Here is a 21,219-nt window from a genome sequence, read left to right as displayed (position 1 = left end):
TATATTTAGATTTTATGAAGTTTTCAATTTCAAACTAAGAAATTAACAAAAATAAATAAATGAATAAAATAAAAACAACAACAACAACAAGCACACTGCATGAACAATGTCATCAGTCCACATCAAACCCCGGATGTCCAGATGAATAAACAGTTGCTATGGAGACCACTCCAGGGGTAAAAAAAAAAAATCACACATCCTGTGGACGACTCCTACAGTCAAAAACATACACAACTCACAGTAAAGAAACTATGTAAACTACTTTTAACAAATAAATAAAACAAAGTGATTAAAGTGAAATCACACTAAACACTTTTCTAATTAATGACAATACAATGACTTGTTTAACTTTTATGTTGAATGGTATCATTATGTTAAATATTGAAACGGTTCATTCATAGAATATAAGATAATTGATAAATGAATTGTTTGTAGCAGCTCTAGAGGACGACAGATGGAAAAATATTTTATAATATTCTCAGATGGACATTTTTATCTGATGAATTTGTGTTTGTTTTCTTGCGTGGGTGACAAACATGCACACAACATTGTGAAAATGAGCAGTTCTTGTATTTAGCAGAGGGTGTTTGTGTGTGTGTGTGTGTGTGTTGAAGTACCTGACAGACTTGCAGTGCGTATTCATGGTCTGGTAGCAGTCTCTCTCTGCTGGGTGGACAGTGTACTGCATGGAGTCCCCTGGAAAAAAAAACAAAAAAAAAACAGCGAGACTTTTGTCAGAATGTGGCAGCTGTTTTCCACAGTTACTGTCTGCACTTCAGTTTGGGGAAACTCTAAAGTCAGTTTTCCAGGAGCAGGCAGCCCGTGAGCGCCCCGTACTTTTTCTAGATGAGGTAGTGCAGGCGTGTGTCCGGGCGTTGACGTCCTTGTCTCCTTCCATGCTGCTGGTGCTGCTCCAGCTGCCCCAGCTCCCTCTGCTGGCCCTCACACTACCCGACGAGCTGCCCGAGTCCGAGCCCGACTCGCACACTCCCACGCGCCGCTCCGTGGGACACTTTCTCCGAGCGCGAGGAGGACACACACCTACCAGAAATAAACAGACTCCGTTTAAACCGAGGACCGCAGCCCTTAGAGACGCTGCGTCCAGCTGCATGACGAGGACACCCACCGTTCTGTTTGAGGGGGCTGTCGGCGCTCTGCGCAGGCTTTGGCACTTCTGACTTGGAGCCGTTGAAGCAGCGGTTCCTGCCCAGGGCTCCACTCATGTTGGGGTCCCCGGTTTTCCAATCATTTTCTTTCTCTGGCATCACTAGCACGTTGTGCTCAGGAGCACTGCAGCAGCAACCAGACGGAAACAATCTTAACGCGCGACACTTAGTATTTTATGTGGCGGCTTGAGACGCCGTCATATCTAAGCAGTGATTTGATGTGCTACGTTTGCTTCTTCAACATTTAACACAGACTAAAAAATGAACACTGGTGTACGAGTTGTACCTGGCGACATTTTCTGTCTTTCTGCGGCTCCTTCGTCCCTTATTGTTTCCTGCTGGAGCTCCGGTCTCTGCGCTCGGTGCTTTCTTTTTCTGGCTTTTTGTTTCTTCTCTCAGCTGGGGAGGAAAAACAAACGAAGATGAAGATTGTTTTTGACTCAGGTGTATTTATTTATGCCCAAAAACTCAGTTAACGTTGGGTTTAAAGTCATCTGTGTTTAGACAAAACAACTAAGGAAAATATTCAGAAAACAGCTGCTTCCATTGTAATTGTAAAATGTCCTATATCTTGTATAAATACCTCATATTATATATATAAAAAACGAAAACCACTAAAACGAAGCTACAATAACTGTTGATAACGTTACGTTTCCATGACCAACTCGATTAATCGAACACATGAGTCCTAACCTCCAGTTCGGAGCTGTCCCTTTTCTCTGGCTCCATCTTCTCTGCGTAGCGCTCAGTGCAGCTCTTCTCGACAGGACTGCACACCAACAGGTCCGGTCTAGGTCCTGGAACCAGCGCGACGTCGTCTGTGAAATCAGCAGGTATTTCCATGGGAAACATAACGGCCGCTGGCGCGCTGTCTTCAATAGAGCTCTGGACGTCTTCTTTATAGTCCACGGGCGTCTTTTTATCCATCTCACTGATGAAAGCTGGCTGGTTGTTGTTGCAGACGTCTGGGTCCGGCGTCAAGGTCGGGTCCGGGGTCAGGTCCTCAGGCTCTTCGTCCATCGCCACAGCACCAGCTGTGACCGTGGACGAGCTGGGCTTATACTTCATGTAGTAGAGCGAAACTTTGGGTTTCTTCTGCTGTTGGGACGGCGTGGTGGAGGAGCCTTTCTTTGAGGACTGAGGACGAGAGGCGGGGACATTGGCCAGAGCTGGAGACCCGCGCCCCTTACCTTTATCTGATGTGTGACAGGTCTCCATATACGTCTTACAACTGCCTTTGGATTTACTGCAACGACAGACACAAAAACGTTATTTTAGTCCACGTGTTATGTCCACGAATTGTGAATGAAATCCCAGAGGAAACACTGGACATACTTCACTCCGTTGGGCGTGATGTTATTGACTGAGCCGTTGTCCCGGGACAGGACAGAGTTGTGGTTGCTCCTGATGCCGGGTGCTGAGAAATCACTGAGGATGTACTGAGCCTGATGGAAGGCCATCAGACACACACCGAACAAGGAGAAGCTGCAACAGAGACGAGAATTAAAATGAAACGAGGAGTCGAAGCATCGTAGCATGAACTGAGAATAATTCACCGTGTGAGTAGATGTTACCCTGCAGCTCCTTTATTCAGAAGATACAAACTTTTATCTATCTACGACATCAACAAATACCGAATTTGTGTATTTATGTATAAAGTTATCCATTTAAGTCATGACTCGCCAAGTGTTTTTCAAAACTTTTTATTCACTCTGTGGAACAATCTGCCACCGTCTCTTCACTGTGAAGCTTCAAAGACCAAATGGAAAAAGTATTCAATTAATCAACCTTAGTGTGGTATTATCTATTTTTTTTTTTTTTCTCCGTTTGGTAAATGTCTATGTCTTGTAATTGTTTGTTCATTGCCAATGTAAATCTTGCCTTTTTGATAGGGGAGGTGCTTTAATGATCCTTCAGTGGCTTCTAACCTCTCCAGCACATTTCTTCTTTCTTATTCTGGACACTCTCATTGTATTTTTAATAGGGCTGGAAGTATCGATCTAAATATCAATAGTATCGATACCAAGGCCAGTATCCGCATAAGATCGATACTTTTGTTACAGTTTCTCTTCTGTAGATGCCGCTATTGAAATGTGTCGGTACTTGGTCGATTACACGGGATGCAGACCCACTTCTTTGGTGGAAAATGAATGAACAAACACAACTGTGTGTAGTAAAAGGGGAACTATTTCATTTTTATACTGTTAAATATTCATCCTGTGTTTTATCATAATCAACTAAGTTATTCAATAACATTTCAAGAAAAAGTATCGGTATCTGCGATACCAGCCCTGTAGTTACTTGGTATCCGATTGATACCACATTCCCAGTATCGCCCACCCCTAATTTTTAACATGTGTGAAACTAAACTAAACTAAATCTACGCAAAGAATAAATAAGGTGCCTGATAATTTCAGTCGAAAGAATCTACTTCTCCTCGCCGACAGAAAATTGAAGTTACTAACCATGTAAAGATGAGAGTGATCACCCAGAAAGTTTCCTCCCAGCTGGGTCCAGGAACCACCTGGGCACAGAGTGGCAACATGTGGTGGGGCAGTGTCACGTTGAGGGTGAAAGGGAAGGAGGTCCCGCGTGATGTAACCAGGGTGAGATCCCGAATCACCCAGGATGAGGTGAAGTCTGGAGTGAACCTGAGAACACGTCCGAGAGGGAAATGCAAATGAACAAAGCGAAAGAAAGACAAAACAAGGACCTGTGGGTGCTGTTTGCAAGTGAGTGCTCAATATATTAGAAAGTCTTGTACATTTAAACTCATTATTTTATTATTGGGGGAACACTTACGCGATGGTGATCTCAGAGGAGGCGTTATGGTCGAGGCTGAAGGAGCGACACTGCAGCACCTCGAAGCCAAACCCCTGACACTTATAACCATTTATGTTCATGGACATGACCGTCAGAGGAAGCTCTCCTGCATTCTCCACCTTAAAACTCTTCCTGATGGCGAACAGCGGCTTGTTGATGCGCAGACCTACGAACAACAAACAGTAATATTACTCATGTCTTCCCTCTAGTTAAATGATTTAAATCTACTATTAGAACATCACCTGGAATCATATAATAATATGATAAGTGTATGAATCAAGCTCACCATCACGACACTCCATTAGAGTTGATTGAGGAACGTTGAAGCGCAGAGACGCCCCAGGGCCGGGCAGTTTGCCTCCAACTCTCAGCAGCTCTTTGGCGCCGTGGCCCTGAACAGTCACCATGTCGAACACCGTCAAGTTGTTCCTGAAAAATAAACCGAGAAACAAAAAACACCTTCAAGAAGAGTGATATGAACCAACATGACTGCGAATATATTCGCGCAGAAGATATGAACAAGTAGGTCCCACTATCATGAATCAATACCTGATGATAAGAACGGTAGTGGTGGGTTTGTGTTCGGAGGGAGTGAAGACCACGGCGACTTCTCTGGACTCCCAGGGCTGCAGCAACAGACGGACGACGCCGTCTCCTCGTATACGCTTCATGTTCTCACCCTGAGGAACAGAAACACACGGAAAGAGGGGAATGTAAGATGTAACATATACAAAAAGACTCAACTACTGCTGCATTTTCATTACACCTAGAAATGCGCAAAAAATAAATATTGTAAAAACTAAATGGTAATGTAAACGCTTACATTTCTCAAGTGTCTCTAAAACATTTAATACACTTTCATGAGGTGTTTTTTTTAGACGTATCGATATAAAAGGTTATAGCAAAAGTAAAGTGGAAACACTTTTTTTTTCTCGTAATTTCCCGTCACTAGAGATGACTCAGTTCATCCGACTTCTCAAAGTGAAGTCTCACCTGACGAGCATGTAAGATTATTATGGGATATCGATGGAAATAAGCGCGATTGTGCTTTATTGAAATTTCATAAACATTTTATTTTTTTGGAAACACAGCTAGTGGCACGATTTTGTTTTCAGGTGTGTTTTTAAGTTTACCTTGACGGGAGGAACCAGTAGAGAGAACTCTGTTGTACTGATGTTAACGGAGAGAGGGCTGATATTAAACCTGTCACAAAAAAATAAATAAATAAATGAGTCACAATTACATATCAAGCAGAAGGACGTTGCTGACTCATCCTCTAAGACATAAACATTTTCTTGACAGCGTACCATTTGGTGAGGAGGTCCAGAGCCTCTAGCGGGGCCGGGTACATGGAGAGGATCCGTATCTCTAAAGAAACCACTGAAGATGAAGGATTCTTCAGCATGAGGATCTTCACCTAGAACCAACCAAAAACAACGTTAGATAAAATGTCACAGTGGGCATGTGATGTAATGAATATGGGCGTATGGCCTCTAATTTGAGGGTTTTCTCATTCCAATTAGAGAAAATGCGTAGGAATTACAACCATTTTATGCACGGTTCATTGTTTTCAAGATGACAAACTATAACATGTAAAAACACTTAAATAAAATAAGCCCACCTTGCTCTCATTGACAGGTGTGGCACCAAAGTCCAGAGGAGAAGACGCCTCCACGGGGAGTCTGGGCCACCTGATCAATCATGATTAATGTGATAATTAACACCGATCATCTCAAATAATGATGGACTGCATTGCATTGTGTGCTGCATCTGAGAATGACCTGCAAGGTAGCTTGTCCGTGTGACTCTGCCATCGAGAGCAGAGCTCAGCTGCCAGTTTACTGTCTACGGCCCAGGACGAGGGGAAAAAGTCTGGGAGGAGAGATCGCTGCCACTCTGAACGGCCTAATGGGACATTACAGGAAAAAAAACAATCATTAATTAATACACAACAACAACAACACATTACAAATTTTCCTCTGGATTATGAGGTGCCAAAATTTCACCTGTTTCAGATAATCTGAGAGGACAGGGGCGTTCACACTCTTGTTCAGTCTCAAACATCACTTCCTCCTGCTGATAAGACACAATGTCAATCAGCGCCTTTTATTTTCAAATACTGATACGCAGCTGAACACAACAATAACTAGCTGCTTGCTCTGGTATTTTACCTTGGAAGAGGAAGACTGAAAGTAGAGTGGTATGTGCAGGGGTGTGCCCAGGCTGGTATCCAGACTCAGCGTGGACATGTGGTTGATGGGCAGGGCCTTCGTGAGCAACTGGAGGGACAGGACGGGCCAGCAGCCCTGGGGCACCGTCAGAGGACTGCTGAAGTTCATCACCTGACAGACAGGGGGCAGCAGAAGTAAACAGTCAAACCTCGTCCTCATATGTTTGACAAATAAATGAGGCCATCAAACTAATGAAAGGCCTTCCGGTGATCATCTTTATCGTGGCATGATGCGGTTTACCTTCATCACTCCCTGCAGCTTCTCTGAAAGGCTGGCGTTCAGCACAGTGAGGGGGTGAGGGAACGGGTTCGTGAGCCACAGGTCCACCTGGTTGGCGTTGCTCTGTTTCACCTGAAACAGGCTGAACAAATCCCCAACGCTCCATCTGCATGAAGTAATGACAAAATTACAATATTACACAATTTTGCTTAATTTCAAATTGAGGAAATACAGATTTAATTCACAATATTTCATGAGTGACATTGTGAGATTTCTTTTGTAATTTTCATCAGACATTATTATGTCCTTGTGCATATTTATTTTGTTTCCAAAACCTGTTTGGCTACAGTCAGATTTGATGAGTGTGAAGACACAAAATTCCTGAGCGTTACCCGTGTGTGATATGTAGTCCAGGGAAGCTGTAGGTCGTCCTGTTCCCCATGATTTTTAAACTGATATGACTTATGCATTTCCGTCCATGGCCTGGCAATGAACCTGATGTAAGATGTAAAAAAAAAAAAATGTTATTAATCAGATTCAAGACACAAAGAAATGACACGAGCTCAAAAGAAATTCAAGTCTTCACCTCTGCATGCCATGTTAGCTACTGCAGTGAAGTTTTTTGCTTCTGGCCTCAGAAGAACTTGATTGAAGTCCAGGCTGGCCTCCACTTTTGATAGCACCTGCATGTCCTGAGGGACGTAAAACACAAGGTCAGCGCCGGAATAATTCTACATCTACGTCGGTGTTAAAAGAGAAAGAGAGAGTCTCACCTTTACATAGAGCTTCTTCCCTCCAGAATTTAACATATAAACTCCTATTTTTGGATCCCCTGTGAAAAGATGTTCAAACACATTTATTTGCAATCAAATGCATGCAAACATCTACATTTTCAGGTACGTAGAGAACATGACAGCTTCAGCAAAGACATAATGCTTCTGGTAACAAATAAAAAATAAATAAATAAAAAACAGCGAGTGACAGAAGCCACAGAAGAAGAAGTCTAATACTGCACGCTGAAACTGGGAGTTATGTCTTAAAACGTGTTAAACTATTCACAGCCTTTGAGCAGAGATGAAAATACTGCGTAGACAACTACGGCTCATTAAATTTGACCTTTAGCCCCCGTGTTACTCTGCAGTGAGTTAAAGTTAGATCTCTGATGTCCACTCACAGCCTCCAAATAGCAACGTTATCACCTCATTTCTAAAATATGTTTTCCCCACAGTCAACATAAAAAGTCAGAAGAAGCTTGAGAGAAAACAACATATTTAAGGAGGTAATTCAAGTGGAGGCCGACAAACCAGAAGTTCTCGTCTACGCGTTTCGCCTTCCAAACTGAATAAATATTTATGAATGACACACGCGGAGCGGCGCGCCTACTACGGCGCAAACGCGGCGAAAGGCGCAGACGCTCACCCAGCGCAGGCTGTCCGGCCGTAGGGGCGACCAGCAGCACCAAAATGTGCTCGATGACGTACGGCTTCAGCTTGTCCAGGTCAGTGGGCTGGTCACCACGCGCAGACAGATTAATCTGCAGACTGAGGCGCTCCTCACTCTGGAGGCAGGACCCCTGGGAAAGGACAGGAAGGGCATACCAGTCACGCACCGAGCAGACGGAGAAGAGGAGAAGCGTGAGAACAATAAGGAAGAAATAAATAACAGGAATAAAGACGATATTAACAAAGTGGTGCATTTGTTGCGGTTTAACGGATGGGAAGACGTGGGCAAGAATACCACTACTACCACACAACCTCCACCGTGGACCTAACACATCCACACAGGGAGGGTGCAGATCTCACTCGAAACCAGCGACCGGCTCAGTGGGTGAATCACCACTTAACCACTTGTAGACAGACGACCTGGCCTGGTGCCACAGGGGGCTCAAGGCCCACAATAGCAAACGTAATCCCTTGAAACCAAGGCTACTGCTAACTTCCTGTTAGGCTGGTTTAATCTGGGCCGAATCGACACTGACCAAAGGCCATGTGTCGGTTTTTACTGGTTAAGACTTGAAAAAGAGCGAAGGAGCAGGTGTTGATCTTGGATGTCAGCCCACGGTCACAGCTGGGACACTCATGCAACAGAAGGCAAAGATGATTTTGTTCTGTATAATTACGGGTTTAGAGTCGGGTCGTCCGCTGCCCTGTCTTGCCTTGTGTGTGTGTGTGTGTTTGTGTGTGTGTGTGTGTATTGCGCCACATGAGCACTGGAAGGCCCATGTCCGTTACAGAGTCTCTTGAGAAAGCAATTAAAAGTCTGGCAAGAGATCGCACCCTCCTCAGGGGTTCTGGAGAAAACAGAAGGCGCTCAGATGACGAGCCCGGCTGTCTGAGGAAGTTTGAGACTCTCTGGAGTGGGTATGATGAAAGCGAGGGCTCAGCTGAGTTTTGCAAAGTAAGAGTGAGACACTATAAATGGTGACGCATCTCATAGAAAAAGTATGCGCTGAACTGCTTATTTATACCTGCCCTGCCTTGTTTTTCTCTACCTGCACATTAACCATATGCATTTACGTGTACAAGTGTGATACGGATAAATGTATGAATTTCAGGGGGTTTTAGGACAAAATAATGTCTTTGTAAAGATGATAACTTCTCTCGTTGGTAAAAATGTGGCCGATCAGAACGAACGAACGAACAGATGAGAAGAAGTACCTGAGGATTGTTCAGCACACTCTTCGGTAAGCTGCACTCCAGGACTAGACCCAGTATAGTGATGTTAGAGGCATCTTCCTGGAAGGACAAAAGCATTCACGGGTTCATACATTTTCTTCTTGATCTGTATTTTGGTGCAACCTCACAGAACTGAACTCTACTGGTGCTGCAGCCCAATTCAGCACCTCAGCTGTGGTGGTTGTCAGATCTAAAAAAGCTGTAATTGGAAGCAGCAAACACCTTATCAACAACTAGATAACAAATGCTACTGCCAGGAATTTAAAGTAGAGATTGACGGGACCGATACCGATTTTTCTGAGCCGATACTCCCTCCATTTACATGATAAAAAATGACAAAGTCACTGAAAATATTTATTGTCTCGAAGTAACCAAAAAGATCAACATTTATTTAACTAAAAGAATATTTAACATGCAATGTATGGGCTGCACGGCTCCATAGTGTATATATGCACGTATGTATCAGCGAATGGCCAATATTAGCCAATGCTGATACCTGTAAAAAAACGTAAATATCGGCCCAATATAACAATCGATTTCTAATTTAAACCATAATGTGTAGCTTGGAAACATGATCAGAGTCACTGCAATATTTTTTGCGACGTTGTTAAAATCCATCTAAAATCTATTGAGAATTATTGAGAAGCATTTACAGGCAGGGATGAAATGTAGCATGCAATATTAAGCAGAAATGCAAAAAAACAACAACAGCATATTGTGTATTTGGAGAATTGTCACTTTAACTGTGGTAGAAGACACGGAGGAAGTTAGAAACAGACAGTGTTTTGTTAACTTTATGTGGAAATACCGAGAGCTTGCTGAAATGAAATGATACACGAGTCACATTCAGCAGCAGTCTGAGTGATTGTGAGAGCTCATTTCTCTCTCTGCACACGGCCAGGCTGACATTTTGCAACTGCCACCCCACTTCCTGTTGTGGAGGCGACGACTCCTTTCAGAAGCTCCTAACACACACACACACACACACACTTTCACTCCCTTGGTTTGTTTCAAAAACTATGCAGCAGTTTAGCAACGGTTTCAGTCTGTCACGGCTGTGAAACGTGCAAAAAAAAGCTAATAATTGATCGTCTGTAGATATACTGGCAAAAAAAAAAATAAAAATAAAAAAAAAATTTCTAAGCGAGAAAGGAGCAGCATCCTCCAGGGTGACTGCTGCACACACACACACACACACACTCAGTAATTTAATAACTGTAAGTGCAAGCCAGTGTGTATAACAAAGCTCCTGTGTGTATGTATGCACCAGGCTGTTTATCTGGCCTGGCAGGAAAAAGGAAATCAGCTGTTTCCAATGATGAGCTGCCTTTCACTTGTGTTTGTGGCCTCCGCAAACAAAGCGCACAGACATTTAATAACGTACCTGAGTTTGGGTCAGCTTAATGCTCTGGATGTGAGGGAATATTAGCAGATTCTCCCTTCTTTGGACAGATTTTAATGAACCCTGGTGGGCTCCAACACCAAATACCTGGAGAAGAAGCAGTTAAACGTTTGTGAAAAGATGATTCTCAACCACCACGTGCATTATATTAAGAGCAGGCAGTCAACAAGCAGACAAAGAGGTACTGTCACTGAGTCGCTAGTGTTGTAGGAAATGTTTTGGGGTGATAAATAAACGCAGCACAGAAGTGAGCGAGCTAACAGTTTAGGAGGATGTAGCATTTTGAAACAAATTAGCAGAAGTTAAAAGAAGAGCTACACAACCCGCTCTAAGCTTATTCCCTTGATGCACATTAAACAGATATAGAACATACTTCTACTGGAGCTCGTTACTGAATTGTAGTGAGCTACATAAATGTTTGTAACTGTGACATTTTTATTTTACATTTAACAGCACGGAAGCATGAAAAACTCCACAGGTGAGTAATAATGTCCTGACACATGTGATGGGAGTAGCACAGAGGTTCAAGAGTCTCTGTGTCAACAAGCTACATCAACAACAGGAACCACAGGAACCAGTGGAAGCACAATGTGTGAAATTCACAGCTTTACACTAAAACTGCTCCTAATAACAAGCTTTTTTCAAATAATCCAAACTTTAAGAAGCTTCATCTTGAAAGTCAATGAAATAAGAAGAAGAAAGTAGCAGCAAAAGGTATGAATATATTGAGATACACTGATAACAACATACACGTTATGTAATGTGTTTTATCTTTAAATCAAAAGTAGATTATAGTAGATCATTCCTTTAGGACACACTATTCTATTTATTTAAGTAGTTGTCTTGGTACTTAGTGGTAATTATTGATAGTTTTGTGCTGTAGACTAATCCTGTGTGTTATTCTTTCTTCTACTGTAACAACGTGATGTGCAACGTCCTCCCTGAAGGTTCAATTAAAAAAAAAAAGATCTTATCCACATCTATGCTGAAACAACAGCACTTTGACTTACTTCTGAGTTTCTGAACATGTGTGTGTAGGATTATAAGAGTAAACAAGCATTTTGGTGGAAGAAGAAGAAGAAGAAGAAGAAGAAGAAGAAGAAGAAGAAGAAGAAGAATTCAGTTGCTATGTTCCCTCTACTATCTGAAGATAAAAGCTGAGGAAGAAGAAGAAGAAGAGGGACCTCGTGCACAAACCAAACCCGTGCACTCATGTAAACTGACCTGGTATGATAGTAGCCCATGGGCCGATGTGTTTATAAATAATGTGTTTTCTACATTGCCCTCCTCAGACGGGAGGAAAATTAGTTTAAAAGATGCCTTCCCTCTGGGTGGGATCACCTAGGAGAGAAAGGGACACGATAATAAGTTACTTCAACATGATTCACAAAGTGATTTTGAATTCTCAACGTGGCCGCACACTTACTCTTCTGTGAAAGGAAGGTATGTAAAAATGTCTGCTGGATGTAAACATTGACAGCAGTGTCACAGGAACTTCCTGGCTGGGGTTGTGTATATATATGGTTTCAGCTCTTGGCAGCCCCAGCGGCCTGTAAAGATAGACAGAAAATCATATTTAACAGGAATCTCCGCTGAGGTTTCGTCCGTGGAGCTGGTCGAACAGGGACCAGGGGAATAGGAAGCTCCCCTGCAGTAATAAACCGCTGGAGTCAATAAACAGCCAGCGCTTGGCCTTGTGTCTTTATAAGGAGGCTGTAAAGGGGAAAAAGCAGCCATTTGCATCGAATAGATGAGCAGCAAGTATGAGGTTTTCATTTGTGATTTGAAAAAAGCCACCAGTGTCAGAAGTAAAACCACATACACAAATAAGCTAATAAGTAAGGCAATGAGCGAAGGCTTCGGGTTATATCAGCACAAAGATTAGCTCTTTGGGTTTGGCCATTTCTGCAATATAATCTCACAGCGACACGTTGACGCTCGGCATGTTTTGCTTAGCAACACTTAGATTAAGGCCACCAGTGAATATTTGTTAGTCTGCCCTTTGCTCAAGCACTGAAGAGTTATTTGAATGATGCATTTTATTAAAATACACATTTCTGTTTATAACCTTACATCGTGAAGGAGGTGGATGAATTCAATTAAAAGCTGAATATCAGAAGGTAGTTTTATGGATGATTTAATATAATTCCTTTGGAGATACATTGTAGGGAAGTAATAATAACAAGCTTCTGTAGAATAATGTAACTTTAAAGATTTTTAGTGTTAACCTAAAAGTAAAAGTAACAGCAAACTGCAAACTTTCAAATCATATTAAAAGACGAGTGAACTTTTGTGGTGCATCACCCTCCTCCCACGAGTGTTTTTGTTTTTAGCTCTGATATCTGATCCACTATAAATATGGTTATCACTGGACTGAACTGTATTTTGACCCCGCGCTGGTGTAGCGTGGGGTTAAACAGAGATGGAAGCAGTCGACGCCAAGAAGCACATGGACTTTGGTTGAGGGGAAACAGTGTGGTAATTAACGTGGCATCAGCAGTGATCTATGCAGACCAGAGAGGGCTCCTCTCTGCATGGGAACACAACAGCAGCGTTTTAACTGGTTCACAGCCGGCGGGGAGCATTTTAAGCTGAGACTTATTTCGCATGCAGCTGGTCATTTATGTTTACTATGACTTTTCCCTAAAAGGCTCGGCGTCCGCTGCGTATTCTGACCGGTTCCTTTCATTTGTGACATTTTCGTCAGGCCTCAAGTGAAGCGTCTTTCGCTTCCTGTTTGTCTGCGGGGAGTGTCACTCCTCTTTCGCTCTAGGCGAATGAACTGCTCAACAGAATTTAAATAAAAAAAAAGAAAAGAAAAGAGAGAGATCGAATTGTTTCTACTTTTTATTTGCAGCTTTGAACCTGCTCAAATGAGCCGTGTTTCTGATTAACTGTAACACAAGAGTTTGTGCCTAATAAGCACAAAGTCATTGCTGGAAACGTACAGGCGTGACCTCCCCAACCACACACTGCTGATACTGTTCATCAAATCATCAATAAACATCAGCAACCCAGACAGCCACGCACGGTTAGGCTGCACCAGATTATGTGCTGTGCTTCAGGTTATTTTCAGATTCCCATGTCAGTTTAACTCTGCTTTGCTAGATTTAACTTCCTGTCTTGTTTGGCCACTTACATCAGCCACAGTTTTACTCTTTTTTTTTAATGTTTTGTGCCGGGGTTCTTGCTTAAATTTAGCCCAAAAGCTTTTCAAACGCTCTGCAACGTTAACTCGAGTCTGATCTATGAGAATCTAGTGGAACCGAACTGTGTAATTAGGACCGTTCCCACGGTTCCCACATAAAAAGGAAAAAAGGAAACCTCAAGCTGATGTGTGGGATACACATTTTAAACTCGGGTACAAATTCCATGAAGCAATTATATTTCAGCCCTCGAATATTTATCTACCAACACTATTGGGATCGAGCTGCTCTCTGCATTCCAGTGACATAAAATGAGGCAAAAAATAAATGCCACTTGTGAGTGTTTACTTTTAAAAGCGTATATGGGCATCGCTACCCAGCCATGGCATTTTGTCTGACAGTCTGCTTAGGAAGTATGGAGACAAACAGTGACGTCCGTAACCTTTTTGACTGGGTTCAACCCACACCAGTGTGTGTTTGGACGCAGGGACAGAAAGACTTACTGCCATAATTGGACATAATGACTAATCTTTAATGATGATGAGCCCCCTGCTTTGTGAAACAGCCCCTTTATGAAGTATTCATCGTGGCAACAGGACACTTGGTATGAAGACGATGTGTTATCTTAACTTTACTTCCTGCATCTCTGCAAACTAAGAGATGGTGAAATGGAGTATTTTTTCTTTTTGTGTTAAGCCGTTGGGTGTAAAGTTATGGGTTTTGTAATGTTCGGTACATAGTGAATTACATGTACGTCCACTGATGCACGTCGTACTGAAGCGAGAAGTGAGAGTAACTCTTACTGTGTTCCAAACTCCAACACCGGGGGCTGGAAATGCAGGAGTTTCCCACTCTCCCGTGAATATGGAGAAGAGCTGTTGAACAGAAGAAAAACAACAAGGGAAAAAACATTAGGTCAAACAACACAATTCATAAGTGACTGGTTTTAATAATAACCTAAATGACAAAAGAAGATGTTTTTTTTTTTTAATACGTTTTACCGAACACTACTTTGCGACAGAGCATGTGACAGTTCCCTAAAATAAGCATTACTGAACCAGGCCAGAAATGCTTCACATACCCCTCACTTCCCCCTGCCCAACAAACTGAAATGACTAGGACAAAGCCCGCACTGAGAAGAGATGACTATCGCACAAAGAGGGGATGCAAGTCTGGAAATCGATTTGAATGAAGACTTTGCATAGGAAAATCATTACACATCACGCCGAAGGTTGTAGAAAAACACAATCAAGTGTCAAAAGTCGCACGCCTCCTAACCACTAGCTGAGGACCTTAAAGAGCCAAATCAATAATCTGCAATTCTTCCTGTTCTTCTGTAAACGTTCTGATTTAATCTGCAGTCAAACAAACCAAAGTGTTAAAATGTCAAGCTTCACACATATCACAATAACCAGAAACCATTGGATTGTATGAAGTCACAGTAACTCATTGTGAGCTGCGCTGAGTTTTATAGGTGACATCCTGTGCTAATGAGCTCTGGGAACGGCTGCAGAGAAGTGGAGGAGGGAGCGAAACAGCAGCAAACGTGTGTGTCGTATGTGCATTTATGTCCAAGTTGGAAAACACGACATGTTTGTTGATCAGAAGTAAACACGTGCAATGCTCAACCCATGATTGAGTTAATTGAGTCTCATATCATACATACTGTAGATGAGCAAAAATAAGTGATGGAGGTTTTCACCGCTGAAGCTCTAAGTGTAGGATTTATTAGCGGTAACACCTGAAGCACCACAACCACACGGTCTACCACACACTGCACAAGCTGCTGTACTAAAGTTTAGTTTGGTTCAAGTTCAATGTCTAACAAAGATATTTTCCCAACAAGCTTCACTGCCACAAAACAGCCAGATGTGGAGAAGAATCATTCAAATGCAGCTAATGTCAGTAAAACAATCTGCTGAGCCTCAGTGAAGTAGTTAATTTTCCAATTCAAGAAATAAATAGTGTTCCTTTAAGGATACTTCCCTAAAACGTGCACAGTCTGACTGGGTGACATAAATTTTCGTTTCAAAAGTCAAGTCAGCGTTTATTTATGTAGCACATTTAAAACGACAGCAGTCGACCAAAGTCCTGCACATGGGAAGGACGGACAGTTAAATAAATCAACAATAAGAAGAATCAGTTGCATCTTCTTCTACTACGTCTATGTAAAGTAGCATGAATTGGCGATAATTTCCATTAGTAACACGTCCGCATACCAGTCACCAATGGCCGTCTGCCAACCGCTGTTCATTTCAGCCGCTTTGAGAAGTGACTATGATGATGCTGTGGCCGTAGTGTGGGTTTGACACAGCACTAGACGTGGATGAAACCAACACAACATCAAGGTTTGAATCTCGCTGATCTAACTCAACAGTGCTAAAACTTTTTTTTTTTTTTTTTAAACCAAGCCACATGTTTTTTTGTGTGTGCACTAGTTGGGCATCTGGTGAAAGCAACTGCACGATCTGTGGGCTCAGTCTTGCAGACCGTGCACGATTACACAAGTGTTGATAACTGATTATTATTAATGTGGTTTTTCGTGAACATGAGTTGCTTGGTGTCACACTGGCACTATAAAACGATGGCTGACACATTTTCCCACTGTGGGGGCTTGTCTCTTAAAATAAGATCTTAATACCTGGATGCAAACAGCTGAGAGATTTGCATGGCTCTAAAATGTGAAATGACACATTTGTCAGTAGATCACCCAAAACACCAGGATCCTCGACCAAGCTGCCCATTTAAAAATAAAACGTGGAACTAAAAAACGGGATTCTTAGCGGTTTCTTTCTGATTAAATACTTTGGCGAAAAAATAGAAAATACATTCGCAACTAAAATTCAGTCTCATGCAACGTCGTCTATGCTATGCATTAAAGTTTAAGTACTTCCAATGAGGAATGTGCATACGACAGGACACTCCATGAGGCTGCACAACAGCTTTAAATATAAGGAAATGCATCAACTCTTGTTAAAGCAACAATCTAATTTGTTATACTTGTTGTGGTCAAACGTAGTTTACATAGTTAAGATTCCTTTAGGCAATCACCTGTGTGAATACATCCCATTATGCACCACAGCCTGGTAACAGTTGACAAAAATGTATTTGCTTTCTTGAATTGGGGATATTTTGTACCAACCGTACTACTTCAAAACTCTGAAAACGTGATGACACGTGGAACGGTGACAGCATGTGAACATGCACCTACAGGTTTGTGTAGCGGAAATAGTTGTTATAGTCAACCAACACTATGTAAATTCTGCCATGGAGTATTTTAGAAGCTTTTTGTCGTGAGGTGCTTTGTGGTGTTTTGGGTGATTGAGTACTGCCGTGTAAAAAGACAACCTGGACTCCAGGTAGAACAGCGATGGCGTTAAGCTAAAGCTAATGGAGATCCAAATAAATGAAATGAAATGAAAGAGACATGCCTCATTTTTTAAAGGCTTTAAACAGAAACACGATCAAACTCTTAATGTGCAGCTAATGCGCTGGAAACCCACGTCTACAGGAGACTGTTGTACAGATCTGTATCTTTTGTGTAAGCGCTTACAGCAGAGATGAGCGTTCACAAACCTGACGTACTATGCTGTTTACAAAAAAACTGACTTTACACTTGGACCAGAGACCACCCGTCTCTGATCTCTGAGTCAACTTGCATCTCTTCCTCCCACACTCAAACCAGTCCCGTGACAAATCTGAACCCCCCTCCACCACCACCCCTGCCCCCAAGCAACCTGTTAACTTCCTTCCCCTCTAGACAATCGCTAGGTGTTGATTTCAGCCGTTTTGTCCCCCAGAAAGCCCCAAGGATCTGCTTAGTCATCCTGTATCACTACAGTTTTCTTCAGGCTAAACCCAACTGGAATAATTTACCATAATTGGTATCAGGGGTTTGTCGAAATTTGGACTAAGAAGTGTGAAAATGTGTTCCCTCAACTCGGTAATTTAACTGCGATTCGATCAGATAAAGAATATTTATCCAGAGTATTTAATTTCCCAGCAGAACTAAAAACGCTTTGGTTCGCTTGTTTGACAGGGACGCTCAGAGCTCGCGTTCCTTTGACGCTGCATGGGCTTGTTTCAGTGAATAAAAGTGAAAGTAATGCATCGCTTGGCCTGAAAATGAGCCCGAGCTGTGTAAACTAGCTGATGTCATAAAAAGAAGCGCTGGCAAATGAGCACAAACTTCTCCTCTTTTATTTTATTTTTAAAACACCACCCAGTGAAACTTAAGCACCGTGCCAGCCAAGATAAGCCTTCAGTCTCTTGCTTGTTTGCACTCACGATGTCCAAGAGATTAACTTCCTTTATTTACAAACTTTCTATTTACCTTGCACCAGGCTCCCGTTAACAAGAGTCGACATTATTCATAGATTTGTGCAGCAGATACCGAAACCTACAGATACCAAAAATAACTTGCCGTCTTTCACCATTCACACACACACACACACACAGACAACCGACTCTTTCGATTAAGGCCATTTTTCCTCTGCTCTGAATGACTGAGGAGCTACAAGCGTTCGCTGCTCTGAACAGCTAAATGTCAGCATTTCCCTGTTTGTCTCGTAGCTGCGCACTGAGAGTGAGACACCAGTAATACGGCACAAAGAACCACAAATGAGCTGGCAGTCGGGTTTAACTTGATGAGAAGAACACTGTCTTCTGGATTATATAACATACGCCTCCGTCAGACTCTCTATAGTTCTAATTGTGTGTTAATTCATAACCTGTCATGTAGTGTAACTTCAAACGCTGTTACTCGGAGCGGAAACGCTGTGGGTGGAGGTGGGGGGGGAGCATATACGGGGTCAAATGTAAACTGAAAACGAGGTTGTGTGAACCTGCAGCGTCTCTGTCGTAGTACAGTTGCCGATGGACAACCAGCACTGTGCTGCAAGTCGGAAGTTTCTACGTCACGTATCGGTTTAATCACATGCAAAACTTGAAACATGTGTTTGGATACGGGCTCTCTCGTGTGGCGTCGTCCACAGGATATTGACCTTGTCACATGTATTAGCAGCTGCCCTCAACAAGCGTACGACTGAGCTGTAGTCCAAAGGTTCTGTCCACTGCCACGGTACAAAAATAACAAGTTATGTCTGGTGCCATTTGATCCCCCGGATCCAACTCAAATAAACTCAGAGTAAGCAGTGACCTCGTGACCTCGGCTCCTGCTCCAAGGGGCTGAGGGGGTTTTAGGACCAGAGGAGAGTTCGGGTCCGGCTATTGTTCACAGGTATGTTTGCAGAAGACGAGGCAACGGCGAGATAAAATTAAAACCACATGCCACCGTTTTGAAGAGCGGGCCCGTGTAAAGACGCTAGTTTGAACGTTATCCGCTGGAGAGTCAAATAAAAAAGGAACTGAAAGCGCAGGGAGAGAGGCTGAGATAGCTCGACGCGAGAGTGGGCACGGACGGCGATATCGTTAACCTCCGTGTCGGCTGCCTGCGCCGCTCTTTAGGGCTGGGGGAGAGTGATGGCAGGCCTGCCAAGTGCCTGATAACCCAGGCACGAGAGGCCTCACGCCCCACAGCTTTGGAGGTCTGGAGGTCAACCAGCACTGCAAAGCCTCTTTTGCCTCTCAGATCTCTAGATTTAAAAATAGCTTTATGTGAGCCAAACAAACTTTATATAAGACTTCGTGAAAGTTTGTCGCATTAGAATGAATCTTCAGGATTTTATAAAAGCTGGAGGAACAGCCCTCGCACGGTTTAATTTATTATTTCAAAAAGTCGTTTTTCTCAACGCGACCCTGGTGAACAATAATTTCTGGGAAGATTTCCTATAAATAACGATCTATAAGCCCCAGCTGTGATGACCATCATGACATCATAATGTCATTATTCGTCCATTATCTGTCCATATGTAAAACTGATGGCGAGACGTTGATATAGCTACATGAAGCTATTATTTAACGCTAAAGGAAGCTCTTACAGGCAGCTTTAGGAGATAACATTCACAACGTCCAACCTCAAATTAATTTTAACTTTTAATACTGAACGATACCATCGTGCTACATCATGCTACGTAAACACCTCTAAAGATATCAGTGAAACTACCTCTAATCCGTTTAGCGGTGCAGAGAAGGAGCAGCAGAGTGTGAAGATCATACATATCCAGATTTGATGGCACATATGACAGCCGGAAGTCCTTACATTACTGGCATTGCTTCTGGTCCTTGTTAATCTTTCCAAAGATAAACAAGTAGCAGAAGCAATGCATGTGTAACTTAACAACATGGACAAACCATCTTTATTACTAAGCAACAACATGAACCGTTGCTACTCGGGAGGAAACAGAATCGTATTTTTCCAAACTATTTTCTGCGGGAACAAAAACAGCTGGGAAAGACAGACCTCCGCTCCTTTTTCTTTCAAGGAGTTCTAAAATTAGTCAGGAATTTGGTTCTGTGCCTGTATAACACACGCCCCCAACGTCTCCGTCACACACACCCTCGCTCACCAACATAAACAACATAGCCTGCGTACAGGGAGAAGACTCTTAAAAGCCTTTTAACACCAGCTCGTTATAGGGAAACCACACTGAATAATTCGTCGGCGAAAAAACAAACAAACAAACAAACGAGAAAAAGAACCCGTGGCCACAGAGCTTTGGTCTTATTCTGCAAATACATGGTCACATTATATTGCAACAGCTTTCATTGAGCAGAACATGTCTCAGTACTTCTTGTACTAAAGCACACAATTATTTTTCCATTGGGGTGGTCACAAACCAAACACATGCCTCGGCTCGGCATGATGTCATCTCTATGTTGGTTTGTTCATAACGTCGTGACTTGTTGGAAAATTTCTACCTTTTCCCAAGTGCCACTCGCACACAGGAGGAAATCTTTCATTAACAACACACACGTACAGTTGCTGGTTGTGTGTCTGTGTGTGGATTTCTCTACAAGACACTAGCAGGGTCCCTGATTGTTGTTAATACCTGAATCACTACAAATGTGTGAAAATGAACAACAGAGAGGCATCAGTCTTAAGATGTTCTCACAAAAGAAAACAAAGTTTACCTGTCTTCTAGTGGAAGACCATCTTTTCTTCGCTCCTTCTCCACCTGAAAGCAAAAGAACACAACAGTTGGGTCGACACGCTCGAAATAACAGATGTATTTTGTGTAAAATATGATTTCACTGTGAATATACCAGGAAATCCAAGCAGAGACTTGGAACTGGGAAGCTTTTGGAAACTAAAACTAACATTAAAGCCTTTGCATCCTGACTCTAAATTAGACAGCAGTCAGACATTTCTGCCAGCGCTGGCAGGCTACGCTCTCGTTCTCAGAATAAAACAATGAGCATCCAGTGTTTTTTTTGTTTTTTTTTTTAAACCACTACGTGTTTTCATAGTGTACATTACTGAATGAATGCAGAATGGCTAATTAGTGACTCAACACAAAACTGGTAGCGCACATTGTAACCATACATCACAGAGTGGTAACCCAAGATAAGTGCACAACAGTGAGTACGTATGGAAGCCCTCTGTTCATGTTTGATTTCAGGAGCCTATAACCAATCATAGCAACTGCAGGACATGTA

The 21,219-nt window shown here is 42.6% G+C and overlaps 1 protein-coding gene across 2 annotated transcripts in view; it reads right to left on the bottom strand.

The window, feature by feature from the left end:
- Positions 1–21,219, bottom strand: part of tmem131l (transmembrane 131 like) — a 29,753-nt gene that overhangs the window by 3,588 nt on the left and 4,946 nt on the right. The window contains exons 3-29 of one of the 2 annotated variants that reach the window (XM_047577890.1): positions 20,695–20,738; positions 14,466–14,537; positions 11,943–12,066; positions 11,741–11,857; positions 10,499–10,603; positions 9,097–9,174; positions 7,859–8,012; positions 7,213–7,271; positions 7,026–7,131; positions 6,832–6,934; positions 6,461–6,605; positions 6,161–6,331; positions 5,996–6,065; positions 5,771–5,894; positions 5,611–5,680; positions 5,297–5,406; positions 5,123–5,192; positions 4,539–4,669; positions 4,276–4,418; positions 3,969–4,155; positions 3,632–3,817; positions 2,502–2,651; positions 1,860–2,412; positions 1,453–1,565; positions 1,127–1,290; positions 838–1,041; positions 618–696 (exon numbers count right to left, since the gene is read on the bottom strand). In XM_047577890.1, coding sequence (XP_047433846.1) covers positions 618–696; positions 838–1,041; positions 1,127–1,290; positions 1,453–1,565; positions 1,860–2,412; positions 2,502–2,651; positions 3,632–3,817; positions 3,969–4,155; positions 4,276–4,418; positions 4,539–4,669; positions 5,123–5,192; positions 5,297–5,406; positions 5,611–5,680; positions 5,771–5,894; positions 5,996–6,065; positions 6,161–6,331; positions 6,461–6,605; positions 6,832–6,934; positions 7,026–7,131; positions 7,213–7,271; positions 7,859–8,012; positions 9,097–9,174; positions 10,499–10,603; positions 11,741–11,857; positions 11,943–12,066; positions 14,466–14,537; positions 20,695–20,738 — 3,632 coding nt within the window. The remainder of the gene's footprint in view (positions 1–617; positions 697–837; positions 1,042–1,126; positions 1,291–1,452; positions 1,566–1,859; positions 2,413–2,501; positions 2,652–3,631; positions 3,818–3,968; positions 4,156–4,275; positions 4,419–4,538; positions 4,670–5,122; positions 5,193–5,296; positions 5,407–5,610; positions 5,681–5,770; positions 5,895–5,995; positions 6,066–6,160; positions 6,332–6,460; positions 6,606–6,831; positions 6,935–7,025; positions 7,132–7,212; positions 7,272–7,858; positions 8,013–9,096; positions 9,175–10,498; positions 10,604–11,740; positions 11,858–11,942; positions 12,067–14,465; positions 14,538–20,694; positions 20,739–21,219) is intronic. The other variant, XM_047577891.1, reaches the window with a different exon arrangement.

This window comes from Mugil cephalus, chromosome 2, assembly GCF_022458985.1.
Source record: "Mugil cephalus isolate CIBA_MC_2020 chromosome 2, CIBA_Mcephalus_1.1, whole genome shotgun sequence".
NCBI classification, from domain to species: Eukaryota; Metazoa; Chordata; class Actinopteri; order Mugiliformes; family Mugilidae; genus Mugil; species Mugil cephalus.
Note: the sequence above shows the minus strand (reverse complement) of the source record. Positions and strands in the feature narration are given on the sequence as shown.